General features: G+C 43.9%; 1 protein-coding gene across 2 annotated transcripts in view; it reads left to right on the top strand.

Annotated features, from left to right (window-relative positions):
- The window catches only part of Prkcq (protein kinase C theta), a 132,683-nt gene that overhangs the window by 75,760 nt on the left and 36,587 nt on the right, over window positions 1-20,336 (top strand). Inside the window, exons 1-5 of one of the 2 annotated variants that reach the window (XM_085699144.2) lie at window positions 5-162; window positions 2,529-2,638; window positions 3,415-3,532; window positions 4,379-4,551; window positions 8,555-8,728. In XM_085699144.2, the coding sequence (XP_085555270.1) occupies window positions 102-162; window positions 2,529-2,638; window positions 3,415-3,532; window positions 4,379-4,551; window positions 8,555-8,728 (636 nt within the window). In that variant the 5' untranslated portion in view covers window positions 5-101. Of the gene's footprint in view, window positions 1-4; window positions 163-2,528; window positions 2,639-3,414; window positions 3,533-4,378; window positions 4,552-8,554; window positions 8,729-20,336 lie in introns of those variants that run through there. The other variant, XM_048460831.3, reaches the window with a different exon arrangement.

The following is a 20,336-nucleotide window of genomic DNA, read 5'->3' on the forward strand; positions in this document are numbered from 1 at the left end:
CTCTCTTTGTCTTACCTTCCCCTCGCCTCATAGTCGTCTCCTTGAGGGCCCTGCCTTCCCAGCCTCTACGCTGTCTTCTTTCCTTCTCTGCCAAAATTCCCATGAAAATAGTCATCCGAAGGGACTGTTTGCGATCACAGAGGTCAAGTTTCCACCTGATAGGTTAGTAACAAAGACGCACGGTGTTACAATGAAAAGGAAGGTCTCTTCCTGACTGAGCATCAGAGCCAAGCTTAGACCTGGCTACAGTTTTAAGGAGCAGAGTAAAATAAAAATCCCAATGCACCAAATTCTCAACTGGTGTCTTACTTACATATCTTTACTCCCATCACTTGAGAAGCTGAGACAGGACAATGTCCAGTTCAAAGCCAGCCTGGCCTACATTGCAAGACTCTGTCTCAACAACAACAAAATAGAAGTCTTAAAACCGCCCAAACAAATCCAATGTAGTTATATCAACAATGCAGAATTTTTACTGCCAATATTAAAGTTTTTAAATATGCCTAAAAGATTTACTTTAAATGAATTTTGTAGCAACTGGAATTTATTTGCATAAATAATGTTTAATTTGTTTTATGATGAACTATCTAGAAAAATAGGGACTATTAAAAAGGTGGAATCTGCCACACTTTTATCTTGTTCTTTTAAAGTTTAGTTTTATCTAAAATTGTGTATATGTGTCTCTGTGTGTGTGTGTGTGTCAGTGCATGTGAATCCAAGTGTTCGTGGAGGTCAGAAGAGGGTGTTGGATCCCCTGGAGCTGGAGTCATAGGAGGTTGTGAACTATATGACATAGGAGCTGGGAACTAAACTTAGACCCTTTACAAGGGCAGTGAGTGCTCTTAGTCAGCGAGCCACCTTCCAGTCCCACCTAGATGTTTTAGTATATGATGATGTAATACATTATAATGATGAATGAGAAGTTGTGTTTGCTGAACTGCAGTCACTGTGTGAAACGCTTTGTGCACGTGACTTGCTAATAAGCAGTGGAGATTAAGTTTGGGGTCTGAACTGCCTAATTCTACTAGTGCAGTGCTTTAAGTACTTTGGTAGAAGCAAGCAACACCTGAGGTTAGAGTTCCTTTCCTCTGCTGGAGCTTAGAATCTTTATGCCAATTTTTCTAGTGTAAAGTATAATGGTGATCTTTCAGAAGGAAATTTTTCTAAAAGTGGTCTTTACATGGACTCGTGAGGACACACAAGGACAAAAGGAGGGTCGGAAGGTCACGGGATGGTGTTGTTATCAGGACTTGCGAAGCAGGGAGCTTGTAGGGTGTAAGAGCTAGAAGTCTATGTAGACAGCATCAGCCTTGTAGAGAGAGCCATCAGAAAGAGAAGGACATGAGAGAGAGGGAGGGAGGGAGGGGGAGATTGTATATAGTACCAGAAATTCTACTCAGAAACCCTTAGGACCTTTTGTTCAAGCTCATGCAAGGTCAACTGTGACCAGGAAACACTGTCCTCCCCACTCATGTATTGACCACTTCTCATTCTTTTTCTGTGGAAAAGTTAAAAACTACATCTTACAAGACCTACAAAGTTGAAGGTGCACTCTGTTCTCTGAGCCTCTTTCTGTTAACTATGCCACAGATGTAAAGTTAAGACTTAAACTCATATGTAAGAAATACCCTTTTCTTCATGACCTCGATATTAACTGAAGCACAATTACAATAACTGAAGAGGTCCTCTGCCCTTCCTGTAATTGCACAATATCTGGGGGTGAATTGCTTGGGGGCCTGAAAACTGAGGCACAACCTCCATCCAACTGTCAGGCTGACACTGGCCTCGCCATCTAAAACCCCAGTGATGAAGTCTGTGACTTCCTTCCTATGGCTTCTGTGGAATGTTGTCTGATTTCATCAACTCTGAGGCCAGTGCTTAGGTCCAGTCCCTCTAGAGTGACTTCTATAACTTCCCCTAACATCGCAGTCCACCAAAGAGCTTCCTTCACTCCTGGGTCCACAATTGTTTGATTTGACCTTCCAAAATGCCATTCAGACTCTGAGTTCTGTTCCCAGGAGACTCAGCCATCCTGGATGGCTCCCAGTAGCCAGGGCTCAGACCTATGCCCTGATTGCATGGCCCCATCATCACTAGTCAGGAAGTTTACTAACAATGCTATTTCTTAAAGGAAGCCCATGGTCTCCTGGCCTCTTTCCTCCTACCCACTCCTGTTCCCTCACTTACACAAGTACCACCTCATTCCTATCCATTTCCCTTCTTCAGGCTGAGGCTGCAGCTTAAACTTCACCCCAAAGAGCAAAGAAGCTCCACCAGTGCAGCTGGGAAAGGGGATACTAAGTCTCCAGACTGGAGTGGAAGGGCACCCTCTTCTATCCTAGTATTTTCTAGTCAATAGAACCTGCCATAGATGGTTCAACAGAACCAATGTCAGCTTAGGGCTTCTATCCACAGTCCATATCAGATGCAATGCCAACCACGGACTTTCTTGCCTAGAAATAAGATGTCCCTGTGTAGCCCCAAGGACTTCTTTTCCTGCTCCTTACCAACTGCATTCCTCCTTTCAGCATGTGGTATGAACGTCCACCACCGATGCCAGACAAAGGTCGCCAACCTCTGTGGTATAAACCAGAAGCTAATGGCTGAAGCACTAGCAATGATCGAAAGCACCCAACAGGTGAAGCAGAGAAGGGGCTGGTGAGATTCTCCCTGTGTCCACTCAACAAGGGCCACTCAAGTACATTGCTCCCTCAGCCCATCATCCCTACAGGATGTCCCAGGGTGTCCTTCTGAACACTTGCCTTTATCTTTTCATATTCCTGACCACATTGCCACCTTTGAGATGCTTCCTGTCTTCATGCATCTGTGGGACTATTTACAATATCTTAAACTCTTCCTAGAATTCATTAAAATTATATATATATAACTATATAACATATATAACATATATATTATATATATATATATATATATATGAGCTACCTACAAAGCTGGAAGAAAAGGATCTGCTTCCTGGAATCATCTTCAGAATTCTCTCAGGACACTGAGTCTAGGTGACTTCTGCCTGGCCATTTACACCTTGTCAGAGGTTCAATTCCCATCTCTGAGGACCAGTTCTCGTTGAGGCTTGGAATTACCTTCTATAGAAGCTTCTTCATCATTGACCTTCTTTCCTGCCCTTACTTGTGATGGAATGAGTTGACTTGTGTGGGGGATTCCAGCTAGTCCCCTTGAAGGGCGGAAAGGCACTAAGTTCCTGCTGCTGATGCATTAAATGCTATAGATGCTTGCAAGGCAAAGAATTCTAAGGGAAGAAAAGCTTTGGCTGTCCAGCACATTTAAAAGTCTTAAATGTCCTTTGTCCTCGGGGACAAGCACAGCACACTTTCTGTGACGGGGAGATGCTGGCAGCTACAGGTGGTTGGGCTCACTGATCCTGTTTTTATGATGCAGGCTCGCTCCTTAAGAGATTCAGAACACATCTTCCGAGAAGGTCCAGTTGAAATCGGTCTCCCATGCTCCATCAAAAATGAAACCAAGCCACCATGCGTACCAACACCTGGGAAAAGAGGTACCTATCAGTGTGATTGACTGTCAGTCAGTGCCAGTCACTTGTTCTGATCAACCTGACCCTGTGTTCTCTGGATTTGAGTTTTTTATGATAAGTTTCCCTTTTCTCTAAGATTACAGATCCAATTATCAACTTTGAGGCCCCTACTTTATTCTCAGCTGAAAATACATTCATTTTTCATACAATACATCCTGATTACAGTTTCTTCTCCTTCTAGTCCTCTTTTTAAGAGTAAAACCAAATGCTCCAAACTCGGAGTACTTTGTGAGGGGGTTGCTGGTGGGGGAGGGTGTGTCTAAAATGTCATCTCCTACCCATGTTAAATGGTTTTACAGCCATCAATCTTCTGTAAAGCAAGATGAGGAGGGGGCATTAGTGTTGTTCTACACCTTCGAGACTCTTCTCTGAGGTTTCAAGACAGGAAGGAAAAGAGTCAGGCCCTCAGCCTTAACCTTTGCCATGTGCCTACTGCTTGAAAGAACTGCAAGGGAAAATGCAGCTGTGTGATTCTGGCAACTGAGTCCTATCAGCAAACATTATAAAATATGTTCTTTGGACTTAGAGAATATTAAATTAGTTCTCTCTGTCTCTGTCTCTCTCTCTTCATGCATAGCCTTTGATTGAGTCTAGCCTTTCTCAAGTTAGACCATTTCTCAGGCCATTGACTGGAAACAGAGGCATAGTCCATACCCAAAATGGCAGATTTACAGACAGCTGGAGAAGAGTCAAACTGAATTAGACGGAATCTCAGAATGAGACATGAGAATAAAAAAAAAATGTATGGGCATCCTAAGTGATTACAGTAAACGTAGCCATTCCTGTTTAACAACTATTTGCCATTTGCAGAACCCCAGGGAATTTCCTGGGAGTCCCCTTTGGATGGGATGGATAAAACGGACCACCCTCCAGACCGTCCTCCTGAACCTGAAGTGAACGTGCCAAGACCCTCTCTGCAGCTGAAACTGAAGATCGATGACTTTGTCCTGCACAAAATGTTGGGGAAAGGGAGCTTTGGCAAGGTAGGCTCTCAAGGACTTCAGACTAAAGCCCCTAGTAGGTGATGCTAAATTCCTAGGACCAGACGGTGTGGGGGCCTGCCGAGGGAGCACCCCCAATGTGTTGGGAACAAACAGAGAGCATCCAGCATTAACTAGGAAGCTGAGTGACTCTGTGGTAATAGCAGCCTCTGTTTCCTGGATATTTGGCCCCAAAGCCATTTGCTTTAAGTCCACATACTTCGCATGCTATTGAGTTTGACATCTTTAAGCATCAAAGAATGTAGAAAGCGGCCATTTCCTGTTCACACTGGTTCTTTTGCCGTTGTTGTTGTTGTTGTTGTTTTCATTGCTTATTCCCCACACCTAGAGTATTGACCAGTGACCTTAGATGACCTTAATACCCATTTAAAGGTCCAAGTCCAAATGTGTTCACACTCAGAAGTGCTAGGGCCAAGATTTCACCTTGACTGATAAAGAGAAGGGAGAAGACACAGCTCAGACACTAACACTGTAGTTAGAGGACGTCTTAGAAAATGTACCTTGGGGAAAGTCCCCGTTCCCTACCCTTCTTGTCACTCACAGGACAGGGACAGAAGAAATAACTTACCTCTGTCAGTCATAGAGAGCAAGTACAGACTGAGGAAAGGAAAATTGAGAGAAAGGAGATGAAGAAAAAGTACCCATCCTCAGGCCTGAGAGACAGGTAGCGAAGCACTTGAGTTGCAAGCTGAGCAGCCTGCGTTCAGTTTCCAGAACCCACATACAAACATCAGGTTTGGTGGCAGCTGCTTGTCATCCAAGCACTGGAAACCAAAAGACCAGAAGATCCCTTGGACTCATGGCCAGCCAGTCTACCCAATTTAGTCTGCTCCAAGGAACCAAGAGACCCGGTCTCAACAAAACAAGACAGACAGCTCCTGAGGAACAGCATGTGAAGCTGACCTCTAGACTCCCCTGTCATGCTCCACAGTGCATGCAAACTCGAGGACACTTAAAGAAATTTCAGCCATCGGTGACAACAGAAGATTTCCAAGTTAATGATTGTAATGGGGGACATGATAGAACATAGGCTTTTGGGTATCTTCGACATTACAGATGTGTAATTTATTACTACGGTTCCTAGCTATTTTTAAAGCATTAGACAGAACTCCTAGGAAATTTTTAACCAAGGGCCATTCTCCCACGACTGCGGGAATCCAAAGCCAGCTAAGCACCTGCTGGCCAGATTTCGGCAGCAGCGTCTCCTCAGTTTATTTAACAATAAACAGGTTCAAGTCTACCACAGTCTCCACCATGGCTGAGTCACACTGTGTTCCGACATGTTTGCATTTGAACACTAATGCATTTTCTTTTCACAAAATCTACTCTGCCCTGCAAACAGTAGCTGGGATCCATGAACTCTTTTCAGCTCCACAATAATGCAGACCACAACAGTTCTTTCAGTGTTAATCTGAGTGCAATAGGCAATTTTACAGCCAGTCTTTATTATAATTTAGCAGCAATTAATGCGCAATTATAGCCTGATACAAAAATTGAAAGGGCATTATGTAGATGGCAATTGCTTTCTTGGCTCTTAGTTTATGGCTGGTTTTAGGATGGTTTACTAAAAGAGACAATTACCAACAGAGTACTTTTGTTAATGAAATGTTTATCTTTTTTGTTCCCATGTGGATTTCTACATTTGAACAAGGTTAGTAAGCTAAACATACATGCCTTGGCAAGTATCCCTGGGGACATCCTGGGCTCTAGGTACCTCCTTCCTCTGGGCGGAATGCATGGTGCTGCTTTGCCCTGAGATGCCAGGCCCTGCACACCGAGAAGACAGAACCCCAGCTGACCCATTTCTCATAGAATACTAAGAGTTCTCAGAAGCTCACATTTCATCATTTTTCTGGCTCTCCGTGGAAAACATGGCTTCTAACCAAAACAGTAGTCTGCTATGGATTTCAATCTGCCTTTAAGCCAGTGCTAACAAATTACATATTTTCTGGCGACATCAACACCATTTATGAGTCTGAGTTCCCATCCAAGCTCCAATCACTCTACCAAGCAATCGGTCAGAGGCAACTGTGCATCTCTTTTAAAACAGAACAAACAAACAAAAGACCCCCAAGGCTTCAGGTGGTCTAGGCTGATCTCAAACTCACTGCACAGCAGAAGAATGACCTTGAACTCCTAATCTTTCTGCTTCCACCTCCGCAATGCTGAGATTACAAGATTGCAGGCCATGCCTGGTTTTTGCAGTGCTGAGGATCAAACCCAGGGCTTTCTGCATGCTAAGTAAGCAATCATGTTACCAACCGGTCTACATTCCCAGCATTGCACGCAGAGTATCATTTTAAACCTAGACTCTTGCATTTTCAGTTTGGCTCCATTGCATTTTCAGTTTGGCTCTATTGCATTTTCAGTTCGGCTCCATTGCATTTTCAGTTTGGCACCATTGCATTTTCAGTTTGGCACCATTGCATTTTCAGTTCAGCACCATTGCATTTTCAGTTTGGCTCCATTGCATTTTCAGTTCAGCACCATTGATTTTGACATTTTCTAAAAGTCAGTAAAAGAAACAAAATGTTAAGAGTTTTTGTAGCTCCCGGGACTTGGGAGATGGCTCAGTACTTAAGAATATGCATTGCTCGCACAAAGGACTGGCATTCGGTTCTTGGCACCTACGTCTGGCTCTCACTGCTGCCTGTAACTCCAGCCCCAGAGTATCTGGAGGCCTCTTCTGGGCTCCTTGGGCACTTGCAACACACACACACACACACACACTCATCCACACCACACATTAACAAACAAAAGGAACATCACAGTTTTAAAATAATAAAAAAGCTTTAATGACTTTCATTTGGAAAGCATTTTACAGCTGCTGACTCACTCTACTTCATCATGATTCACTTGGGGGTCGCCTTAGTCCTGTGAATCAGTGAATAAGGAAGCCCCACCACCAACCTTACACAACTTTAAAGCTGGGAAACTGAAGCCCAGAGAGGTCAGTGACTTTGCTCACACGCCCATAGCTATATAAATGGTGTGTCCTTTCAACTGTCAAGAGTCCTCTCTTGTCTGCTTCACAAGTCTAAAATTGTTTAAACCCTCTGTTATATGACATCTGGTGTCTGGTAACATCTGAGACAAGAAATCAAATGGGAAAATAAACTCTGGGGTTAGATTGTCCCCAAAGTAATTCCATGAATTTGAGTAAGCTATACTTTGAACCCAGGGATATCATTATCTTTAGTATCAATATCATTAATACCTATTCTCAGTGTTCAGAACTAGGAGTTGTTCTGAGTCCTATTGTGTAGCCCAGGATAGTCTCAAACTCACCATGTAGCCAAAGATGACCTTTAACTTCCGATTTCCCCACCCTTCCTTCACCCCCGCCCCCAAACGCTAAGATTAAAGACACACACCGTATTTGGTCTCTGAAGTGCTTCATGCACGTTAGGCAAGCACTCTACCGGCTGAGCGACACCCCAGCTTCACGATTCTCATGCGTTAAGAATAACCTTCCACAAGATGAGCTGTGGTGGCTCATGCTTTTAATCCCAGCACTTGGAAGGCAGAGACAGGTGGATCTCTGTGTTCGAGGCCATGCTGGTTTACAGAGCTAGTGTGAGGACAATCAAAGCTACGTAAAGAGAAACCCTGTCTCCAAAAAACAAAATAATAGTAATAATAACAATACTTACCTCCAAATGCGTAACAGTTTTGTGAAACCCAAGGTAGGATGATCTGAAACTCTTAAGTGACATCCTAAACAGTTAGACACTATCCAGGACAGGAACCGAGCATGCATTAATAAGAACCTTCCAAATGCATCAACAGTCTGTGAAATCCTTGCAAAGGTACGATGATCTGAAACTCTTATGTGCGATCCTAAACAGTTAGACACTATCCAGGACAGAGACCGGAGGCCTTTCTTTTCCCACCTGGCACAGATCTCTCCTAAACTCTGCTTTGTTTTCTTTAATGTGTGGAAATCCATATTCTGAAACAAAATTGCTGCCTCGCTTCCTTTTAGGTCTTCCTCGCGGAGTTCAAGAGAACCAATCAATTTTTCGCAATTAAAGCCCTAAAGAAGGATGTGGTGTTGATGGATGATGACGTCGAGTGTACCATGGTGGAGAAGAGGGTTCTGTCCTTGGCTTGGGAGCATCCGTTTCTCACACACATGTTCTGCACGTTCCAGACCAAGGTATGTTTTTTCTTACACTCTAAGGTTTCTAATCGGGTTCCTTTTCTGTGCCAATTAAAGAATTAAAATGTGTGGAAAGTCCAGAGATCAACAGGTAGCAGCAGAGAAATCTCAAACCCAGCAGACAGAATCAGCAATTGGACAACGGCTTTCCCTGAGGTTGAGCAAACACAGACATGCCTCAGACAAACAGAGAAAAAGACCCTCCGCAAAGCAGAAGTGGACTGGAAACTCGAAAATCCAGACTCTTTGCAAGGCCTGGAGTTTTTTAAGTCTCCAAAGGGTCTTAGTCCCCTGATTTACGGTTAGTCCGTTTATTGTATAAACTGTTGTATAAGCATGTCCTGATGGAGCCTTGAACTTGGTGAGTCAGGCCATCAGCACGGTACTGGCAAGCAGAAGAAAAAGCCTACAAGACTTTTGTTTAAGCTTCCAGGCTTTTGTCTCAGGTCAGGAAGTTGGGGAAGAGGCCAGCCATCTTGGAAGGTCACCACCTTTAGTACCTAGTCATGGCTCCCCTCCCTGTCTCTCTGCCTACCAGGGCGTCTGTGTTTGGGGGGTTCCTACATGCAGGGAAATCGGGTAATGTCTTCATGTTGTTCTCACCCTCAGTCTGGCCTCCTTATGTCCATTTCAAAAAGTTTCATCACTGCTAAGCACCATGGAAGCGTGACTTAGAATTCTAAGTGTTGTATGTGGGGAGAGACACTTGCTGCCAGGTCTGTCTCTGTGCACATCATTTGCTTTGATTTAATTTGTTATAAGAACCAGGCTTCTACACGGTGTTCCACTCTTTAATCTACTGTACATGTATGTAAAGGTGCAAAAAGAAGGAAAAACAGATAAAAAAAACTTATAATCTCTCTTGAATGAACTTAAGGAGATTTACACCCTGGCAATGCTGAAGCATTCATGAGCAGCCTTTGTATGGCTGGTCTATTGGACTTGTCTATATTGGGGTTTCATGATCTAAGTTGACGAGGACGACCGACCAGGTCTCTTCGTCAAGAGGGCACCAGATCTCACAAAGACTAGCAGAAAAGGTGGGTGTTAGTATGAGTTTGTGGGTGAGAGAGGTTGAACAAGATGCACTTATGTCAACATCCACACGGGACACTGGCCCCTCCCTTCCGCTGACTTTCTCAGAAGTTGCTCCCATTCCTGGGAAACTCTGCGCCCATCACCTTTTCTCTTATGGACAAAAATCTCAATTGTGTTTTTCTGACTCATAGCATTCTAGAGAATTTGGAAGACTCTCAAAGATTTATAATCCCACCCTGGATAGACTCACCATTAACACTCTAAAGCCTATCATTCTAGACTTTTCTTCACCCCCATGAGCTGCTTCGAATAAGTAACAATCCACTGTAAATACCCAGCCATCTATAACCTCCATTTTTAACATCTTGTTGTATTCATTTCCTTGGATATGTGAATATTCCTCAACATATCCAGACTAAAGCGAAGACTTAGTGAGCAGACCTACGTCTGAAGCACTGTGGAGCCTACTGGCCCCAAAGCATCCTCCACTCTATAAGACAATGCTGATACTGTTACCAGGGAAATTGAACCTTCCTTTTGGCATTCTTAGTCTCATTAATAAAAGAATTTTAAAAGGACTCAGAAAACAGCCCAAGGACCAGTTTGATCGTCTTTGGAAGAACAGCAACAAGGTAGGCAAGCTGTAAATTTTAGCAGTTGCCTGTGGAAGGGAGATAGAGAGCAAGAGAGGAAATCATGCAGGAATAAGAGATAGTTTATCCTAGAACCAAATTTGAGTGACTGTGGCCCAGGAAACAAGGAACCAGGTTGATGTTCCCAACAAAGAAGCAAATTCATGGAGCTTTATAGTAGCAGAACAAAGAAAATCATACATCAAGACATTTTTTTTAATACATTGATCGAAACAACAGAGAGGTAATTACAGCAAAATGGGGGGTGTGTGTGGAATTTCTTCTATAGGCCTCAAATGCTATCAGACAGCATCCTCTGCCCTCCCATTGGTGGAAAACAGGGTTTTGTGAAGTTAATGCATTTGCAAAGGCTTATATCTATTAGTAGGATGTTAGGTCCAATACACAGATGGGTAAGCAAGGGTTCTTAGGGGGCTAGAGACAGCCCCAAAGACATTTTAATTGGGCTGTCGGATCAGCAACATGCCAAACTTTCCATAGCCACTGAAGGTTTTGTTTTGTTTATTAGTAATTTAGTTATGAAGGTCAGCAAGCAGACACATGGTAGGAGGGACCAGGCCTCAGGGAATGAGTGAGAAGTGCCCAGGGAAATCATTATGTCAGTGTCTGAAAGAATAAGAGAAGGAAGGAGACGGGAAACAATGTTTTTCTGAATTAAGACTAAGAAAAGGGATCAGGCTCAGCAGTGGCAGGGGCCAGAAGCCCTGCAGGCTGCTCCAGAAGGGCCCTCTGAAAGGAAAAGGCGGTAATCAGCCCTGCCACTCCCCAGACTGGCATCTTGATGCATCAGACTTTTGCGGGTGTAGGACTCCCTCCTGGTCAGGTGATCAAAAACAGAGCCAGTCTGATTAACTCTCAAAGAGAAAACAATATTATATGATGCTTTGGGTAAGTCAGAAGGTCAGATCTCCACCCAGGCCCAGAGGTTGGACCTAGATTCCAATCCTCTGACCAGGAAGAAACAGCTTTCCCTTGGTGAACCCCAACAAAGCCTGCAGGCCTCCACCTTTTCATATGATGATCTAAATCCTAAGAAGGTGCTTTACTTTCTAGCACCAGAGAGACGGAGGTGGGGTCTAAAGTCAAAGCCATCCACAATGCCTCAATGTCTGATAATGCAACCTAGCTACCTGACCACAGCTCCAAGCTTGTAATACTAAATCAGAATACAGATCTGAAGTGACAGATTCAGAAGAAACCCAGATAATAGAACTTGAAAGACAGAAAGAACAGGAAGTTGGGCCTGGCAGGTCTGGGGGTGCGGAAAGTTCGAAGGGGAACTTATAAGGTTCTAAAGCAGTGGTTCTCAACCTTCCTAATGCCGCGTGACCTCTAACACAGTTCCTCGTGTTGTGGTGACCTCGAACCTTAAAATTATTTTCGCTGCTACTTCACAACTGTAATTTTGCTCCCTTTATAAAACATGATGTAAATACCTGATATGCGGGTTTCTAATATGCGGCCCCTGTGAAAGGGTCATTTGACCCTCAGAGAGGATAAGGACTTATGATCCAAGAGAAAGTAACTATTCTTGGTGCAGCAAGAAGGAGGGTGAGCTTCCTGACAGTGAATGTTAGAAATTTCCTAACAGCATCTTCCGGTTTGTCTGGGTGATGTAGGTATGTTACCCGAAATCAGAGCCACAGACTCTGTCCCTGTCTCCCAGGGGGAGCCCCAAACTGCTGTCTACCCTGGGAGTGTTCTCATTGCACTTTTCTTCTTGCATTTTTTTTTCTGAAAAATGCGTGCATGCATGCATGTGTGTGTTTGTGTGTGTCATATGCACATGTGTGTGGCTTATGTACATGTATGTGTAGATGCCAATGCTTCTGTGTACTTGTGGAGGACAGAGGAGGCTGTTTGGCGTTCTGTTCTTCCATTCTCTGCCCTATTTCCTCAGAACAGGGTCTCTCACCGAATCTGGAGCTAGTTTGTCTCTGCAATCCTCCGGTCTCTGCCCCACCAGTCCTCTAGCACAGGCTTGACGTTTTACATGGGTGCTGGGGATTTGAACTCGGGTCCTCATACTTGTGCAACAAGCCTTCTTATCTGCTGAGCTCTTTCCTCAGCCCCTTGATTTTATTTTTATCTCTAAGAGTGTATTTGTAGTAAATGAATGAAATAAAAATTGAGGCCTTCCTTTTTTAAAGGATGGGAGTATACAATTTGTGCCACATACTTCCTGGGGCAAACTGACAGTTACCCTCCAAACAGTCTTCCAGGGATACTTGAGCTTCAAGATTAATTTAGCATCTTTTATATGCATATATATCATATACATCAAGTCCCCTGTGGGAATGCATGTGTATTCCCATGTGTGAGTATTGGGCCTTTTCACGAGGACACTCCTCACTTTGTCTGTCAGAGCCACGGGTCAATATTTTTCAGATTCCATGCAGTTTTGATACTTTATTGTAGCGTGATTAATAAAAACCCAGAGACAGACATTGGGGTTCAACCTGAAGACCAGAAAAGCAAAGCAGCCAACCACTGGCTCTTAACACTACCTCGTCCAAAAATGGTGATCCTGCCTCCAGGAACCCTCAGAATGAGACTGAGCCTGAAACCTGTCACGGTGCTGGAATCAGAGGCATTCACTGCTACTGCTTGGTTTCTGGGGCAAACTAGTGTGGCTGCTGGGATCAAGGTGTGTGTCACCACTGCCTGGTCTGTAGGGCTGATCAGTGTGGCTGCTTTACTCTCTGATCTTCAGACAAACTTTGTTTATTAAAATACAAATGAAAGACCACTACACTTTAACAAGACCAGAGAAAAGTGATTGTACCAGCATCTCCCTGGTATACACACACACACACACACACACACACACACACACACACACACACACGCAAAAGATGGAAACGGTGGCCAAGAATTTGCTCGTCAAATGTAAATGTGCCTGGTTCACTTGGATTTTAAGGACTTGAGTCCTTCTAGGAAAAGGCAAAAGAAAGGAAAGAAGAAAAGCTGTCATGACACTGAAAGCCGCAGGACCCTGAGCTTTGGAGATGCCCTGATTTATTTTTTAGATCTGCCCTGTCAAACAAAGTAACTGACTAAAGGCCCCGCATCAAGGGGAAGCAGTGATGTCACCCTTCAGCCCCAGGCCTCAGGCTTGTGCCGCGGGACTCATCTCCCGACCCAGCTCCCCAGCCCAGGGTCCTTGGGTTTAATACACCATGAATGCAGGCACAGCAGTGCACCCCTATAATCTCAGCACTCAGGAGACTGAAGCAGGGGGATCAGCAAGCTTAAAGCCAACCTGGGTTATAGCATGAGTTCAAGATCAACCTGGGCAAATCATGAAACCTTGTCTCACTGTAAGAGAAAAGCTGCCTGACAGCTTGGCTTGGTGAAAGAGGTTTGCCTGGCAGGTACTAGGTCCAGATGCACTTCATCAAAACAGGACATAATATGAATTCTCTGCTACTTTCCTAAGGAATTGAGATTTTTTTCCCCCAGAAAGTTATTTGGTTGCCTCCTACTATTAATCCCACCAATGGAGACTAGGACCCCTATCCGCAGTTTAAAGTCAATTTTGAAGCAAGCTTTAATTAAATACTGGCCAGGTGGATGGACCCTGGCCAGGTTCATACCCAGGTTCCTGGGGAAATGGTCCAAAATCAAGTATGGCAAGGGCTTAAGAAGGAAAACCCATAATTTACTGTATTTCCTATCAGGTCAATCAGGGGCAAGCATACATCCTGACATACCTCCAGCCTGTGTACCTCCTGCCCACATGTGATCAAGCACATCAGATGGGTCATACAAGCTTGTTTAGGGGAGTGAAAACATGTGGCTTGCTGTCTCCCATAAACAACAGCCTCCGACATTTCGGAAACTGTCTGTCCTTGGGCAAGCAGCTTGCAAATTCATGGATCTCTAAAGCACCACAACTAAAACTTAATGTGTACCTTTGGCTCTCACACTACTTCCAAGGAGTGCTCCTGTTGTACATCAGAGCCGTTGACAGGTATTGAGGTTGTCCAGCTAGTATTTTCCAGGCACATGTGGATCAGATCATTAAAGATTTTTTAATGTCAGGCGAGGGAGATGGCTCAGTACATTGCGTGCTTACCACACAGGCATGACAGAAGGCTGGTGTGGAATGTACTTACCATCTCAGTACTGGGGAGGTGGAAACAATTTGCCAGTCAATTTGTCAAATGAAACAGACCAGTAAGAGCTGTCTCAATAGTACAAGAAGGGCAGTGTCCTGAGGAGCCACAGGCAAGGTTGACCTCTGACCTCCACACCCATGCACGTGCTCTCTCTCTCTCGCTCTCTCTCTCTCTCTCTCTCTCTCTCTCTCTCACACACACACACACACACACACACACACACACACACAATTTTATGAGACTAGGTGGGTGAAAATATGGTAAGAAAGAAAGAGAGGCCTCTGAGAAAAGGATAAGCGCCGTGGACGTGGATGCTGGAATTTAGCCTCAGTCCTGATGCTTTCTTGCCTCCTTGCTCTGAATGAAAAGGAAATATCAGTGTGCAAAGGGGCTGCCGGCTAGAAACAGGTACCCTGCAGGAAAGCGCCCTGCCGAGGCCAAGGAGGCACAAAGCATTCCATTGAATTCAAACCTGAACCCAGAAGAAGCGCAAAAGAATCTTCCAGTTTAGTTTTCTTGACCCTTGATCAAGATGGCTTCATATTCTCTTCAGTCTCTGACATCAGCCATTGGCCCCACAGTGCAATAGCGTTGAGGGTGGTGACTGACAGAGATAAGAAAAGCATGGCTTTTACATTATCTGATTTACCTTTTATTTACATTTCTGTATTATTCCTTAATATTTGTATTTTCTGTGCCTGATAGGGAAGTCCACAAGGCTTAAAATTGCACAATCCCTCCTCAGTATGTTCTTTAAAGTGTGCAAACATGTGAAACTGACCCCTGTCTGGAGATGAGTGGGTTAATGTTAGAACGCTTGCCTGGCACACACAGGACCCTGGGTTCTCGCTACAGCAGAAAGGGGAAAAAAAAAAGGAAGTTGCGAAGGAGAACTAGAAGGAGAGAAGGATGGAGGGAAAGATAAAGGAAGAAGGAAGGGAAGCAGAGGAGAAAGGAAGGCAAGAATGAGGAAGGAGGAAAATAAGGGAAGAAGGAGGATCAATACCTACTTTTCATTATTAATTTTTACAATGTACAAGATGAGGGCTGGAGAGTTGACTCAGCAGGTAAGAGCACTAGATGCTCTTCCAGGATTGGGGTTTGAGGCCCAGCACCCACATGATATTCATGACCACCCGCTTTCTAGTTCCAGGGGGTCCATCCCCCTCCTCTGGCCTCTGCTAGTAATAGCACACACATGGTACACAGACATGCATGCAAGCAAAACACCAATGCATACACTGTTGTACCCAGAGTGTGGACCCCGCCCCCCCCCCAAAAAAAACACCAAGAGACCAGATCTAATGCAAAAGCAGAGTCTTTTCAATTACGAGTTAACTTGGGTCCTCCATCCATCCAACACAGCAGGTGGAAGACAAGAGGCCCTGAACTGCAGTGGGGCAGAGCAAGGGGGGCATCTGGGGTTCTGCTAGTTGCATGGTAACAGTGGCAGGATAGGTCCACCGCAGGGTTGGGGGAACACTTCCGGGTTGGAGGAACACCTGAGGGTTGAGGGAACCTGTCCTGAGCTGATTGATCAGCTGCGGCTGTGGAAACTGGAGGCCATCTTCGGGGCGGTTACTGGCATCCCACCATTCTCAGTAAAGCGCATCCAGAGCCCACCAGCTGACTTCTGATTGGTTCCTTACCACATGGTGGATACCTGGCAGTTTCTTCCCAGTAATAAGTCAATGTTGGGCAAGGTTGGCCTCTCAGCACATCCTGCTGAGTCAGGGGCCTACATCTTGCTGGGTCTTTTCCGCAGTCTGTCATGGCTGCCGGGGGTGGGGGTGGGGGTGAGGTTCTAGACCCTTCAACACAATTTATTTTCATAAATTAATCTTTTTTAAAAAAAAAAGATGAGAAATATGTAAGAAAAACCATCTACAAGAACAATTGCTATGAATCTTTCAGTTGAATTCACTCATGAATGAATTAACAATAACTGGAAAACACAGAAAACTTTGAGACCCACAAGTAAATTAAAAACAACTGGAATAAATTAAATATGAACTTTAAGACTCCATCTCACAAATTTCTCTCAAAAGTTCCTGTTAAATTAAATTACAATTTGCTTCTCAGGGAACCACTATCTGTGAGTTCTGTGTTTTTCCGCAAAAGAAACAAAACTCAACACTTTATAAAGTTTTGCCTATTTTTACTTTATTTTAATTAGTAAGAAAGGAAAATAAAAAGATCTACCTAATTTGGAAGAAAAATATTCTGCTTCCTTGACTTTCATTTTTAGATTGAAGTCTTGTTTAAATTTTATTTCGTTTTCTTTTCTGGGGACACATTCATGCCAGAGGGAGCATGGCAGGTTCAGCGGACAACTTTCAGAGTGAGCCCCTGCCTTTTCCTTGCTGAGGTAGGGACCATCCTCCATTTCTGCCATGACCTCCCAGAACCTCTCCTGTCTCTGCCTCCCACCTCACCAGGAACCCAGGGATTCCAGGTCACTACCTCCAGCCTTTTGTAGGTTCTAGACTTTAACTCAGTCATAAGGCTTAGGCCTGGAATGCTTTCTCTGCTGAGCCACCCTCCAGACCTAAGTTCCTTGACTTTAAGATATCATTCATGCAGGCATGGTACCACACCCCCTTTAATCTCAGCACTCAGGATGCTGAAGCAGGAGCATCACCAAGTTGAAAGTCAACCTGGGTTATAGCATGAGTTCAAGGCCAGTCTAGGCAACTTTGTGAGCTGCCTCAAAAGAAAAATAAGAAAAGGGCTGACAGTGTGGCTTAGTGGTAGAGTGCTTACCTGGAACGCGAGAAGCCCAAAGTTCCAAACCTATTACAACAGATAATAATAATGATAACAACAATGAACTGAGAAGTCCAAGTTTCCCTGCTCTATCTCCCATAAAACCATGTCAAACAGGCTGGTGTGGCTCTAAAACTACTTTGAAAAGATGCACCTAATACAATGAGGTCTTTGTTTGCTTTTTTATTGTTTTTCATTAGACATTAAAGTGAATCATGATCTGGCTTCATTTGAGTCTCCTATGAATTAAAGGAACATTAATTAATGAGAGGTCTGTCAATATTCAAATCTGCAATTGTACTTTAAGATGTATTAACAGGACTGGAGAGATGGCTTTATGGTTGAGAGCATCAGTTACTTTCCCAGTGGACACAAGTTCAAATCCCAGTGCCTACATGGAGGCTGTTTGTAATGCCAGCTTCAATTGATCTGGCGCCCTCTTCTGACCACCACAGGTACTGCACTCATGAGGTACATGTCGCTGCAGGCAACTCATCCATACAAATTAAAGAAAGAAAGGGGAGTTAACAACCACAGACCTTGAAGAGGCTTTCAATCCTATAAGCACAGCTCTGGGTCCTTGCTAGTGTATTTGAAGGACAGCCACTGTGAGGGTTAGAGTTCTTCATCCCCACTACCACATAATGAATGCTGGTGTTCAAAACTATACACTCATCCCTTGTCTGAGTAACTTCAACACTGTCAGCACAATTCCTTTGAAATTTCTCTTCCATAAGAAATAATAATAATAAAATTAGGGTAAAATGGGAAAAAAGGTTGTATTTTGATTTCTTCTTTAGAACATAAAGCTGTGCCTCTGGTTACAGCTTCAAGGCAGAAGACACCATCTTTTGAGAAAGCATCTAGCATGGTTTGGTAGCCTTGGTTTTCCTCCTTGCCTCCAAAGGCACAAAGCTAAAAAAGAAAACATTGTGGAGATGTTTGAATCTTTTGTGGAAAAAATACCATATGATCTGCAAGATTATTATGTGAAGTAAGAGGAAAACTTTTTATTTATTTTTTTCAAAATGTGTCATCCTGGCATGTCAATGATTTAAAAGCAAGCTGGAACATTGTTGGGTGTTAAACCCAACCTAAGCTTCATATTCAGGAGCTGCCGCATCTGAAGCTGTCGAGAACACTTCAATCTAGACACCCGCTGGTTGAGTTTGGAGCCCTGGTGGCTGTCACAATTTTGATGTAAAGACTAGAATAATAGAAGATTGTATATAAACCACATCATGGAAGAGACTTGTCCCTACACTGGGCCTGAATGAATGCTGGCCACTGCTGTGGGACAATGGTCCTGTACCCTGACACTTGTATTTTAAATAAACACTGATTGGTTAGTAGCCAGACTGGAAGTATAGGTGGGGCAACCAGGCAGGAAGTAGAGGCAGGGCAACGAGAATTCTGGGAAGAGGGAAGTTCCAGTCTGCAGTCATCATCCAGACACAGAGGAAGCCAGACACAGAGCAAACAAGATGTGACTGCCTTGCTGAAAAAGGTACCAAGCCATGTGTCTAACACAGCCAAGAATTATGGGCTAATATAAGTTATGAGAGTTAATAAAAAGCCTGAGATACTAGGCCAATCAGTTTATAACTAATGTAGAACTCCGTGTGTTTCCTTGGGACTAAACAACTGCAGGACTGGGCAGGACAGAAACCCCAGCAACAGAATAGGGGGTTGATGTAAGACATGATTGCTCCTGGAAGCCCTGATCTATTCCTGAGAGAATGGTGAACACCAAAAACACTCCACTTGGAGTTTGTCTTCTCCTTAGTAAAACTGATCTTTGGGCAAGAAACTGCTCATGCCTCGACCACTGTCAAAGTGCATGATGTCCGGACTGGACAAGCAGGACACAAGAAAAAAGACTGCCAAATCTTGCCAAGACAGGGTAAAGCAGTTTTGAAAAATTTCTGGCCTCTGAAAGTGGTCTGTCAGTTACTCTAGGCCTTAGCCAAAGTTGATTGATTCTACATTGCAAGTGAGACTTTGGGTGATTGCTCAGGCAGCCTGTTGTCTCTCTCAACAGGCCACTGCCTGGTTGAACCTGACCAATGAACCTCTTTTCCTGAAGTGTTTGGGTAAATTATTTCAGAAATGGTGACTCACTTGGATGTTCATCAAACAACCCTCCACCACCCCTATGCCTGATGTCACAAAACGGTGATTTTGGATGTAGATTCATGGTTTATCAAATTTGGTACCTTTTTAAAAAAGTTTTTCGAGACAGGGTTTCTCAGTAGCTTTGGAGCCTGTTCTGGAACTAGCTCTTGTAGGCCAGGCTGGCTTCAAACTCACAGAGATCCACCTGCCTCTGCCTCCTGAGTCCTAGGATTAAAAGTGTGCTCTACCATCACCTGGCAATCAAATTTGGTAGCTTTAAAATTAATTTATGGTAAATCTAATATGCTTGGAAAGTTTGCTGAAAGTGTTTTGTCCAATGTCACAGGATAATAGGGGAAATTAATAAACAGACATGCAGGAATTCTTTGGCATGTAAAAAAAAAACCCAAAAACCAGTATAGTAGAAATGTCATAAGCTCCCTGCACCTCTAAACCCGCAGGTGCTTTCTCGCGTCCATGTGGCTGTCATATTTCTTCAGAGCTCAGTGCATACAGCAATATTAAAAATAAATATGCATGTTCTACAGGCCAAGTCAAAGAATTGTCTGTGGATTCTTTCTTTGTTATTTGTATAGTTTGGTTTGGTTTTATTTTGGTTTGCTTTTTAGATAAGGTCTTAGTAGCCCAGGCTCTGGTCTCAATCTTGATCTTGACATTGGCCAAGGAACCTCTGGTCCTCCTGCCTCCTCCTTCCTAATGCTTAGATTCTTGTGCCTGGTTTATATGATGCTGGAGAAGGAATCCAGAACTTACTGCGTACTATGCAAGCACCCTGTTAACTGAACAACATTCAAGCCTGTTTCGTTTAGCATTGGGTGGGTATAGTAACTTCCCTCTTTTCTGAGTGGCATTCCCAACTCTATCCACTGGCTATCTCCCAATGTATACATG

This window comes from Myodes glareolus, chromosome 14, assembly GCF_982192425.1.
Source record: "Myodes glareolus chromosome 14, mMyoGla1.1, whole genome shotgun sequence".
In the NCBI taxonomy this organism is placed as follows: domain Eukaryota; kingdom Metazoa; phylum Chordata; class Mammalia; order Rodentia; family Cricetidae; genus Myodes; species Myodes glareolus.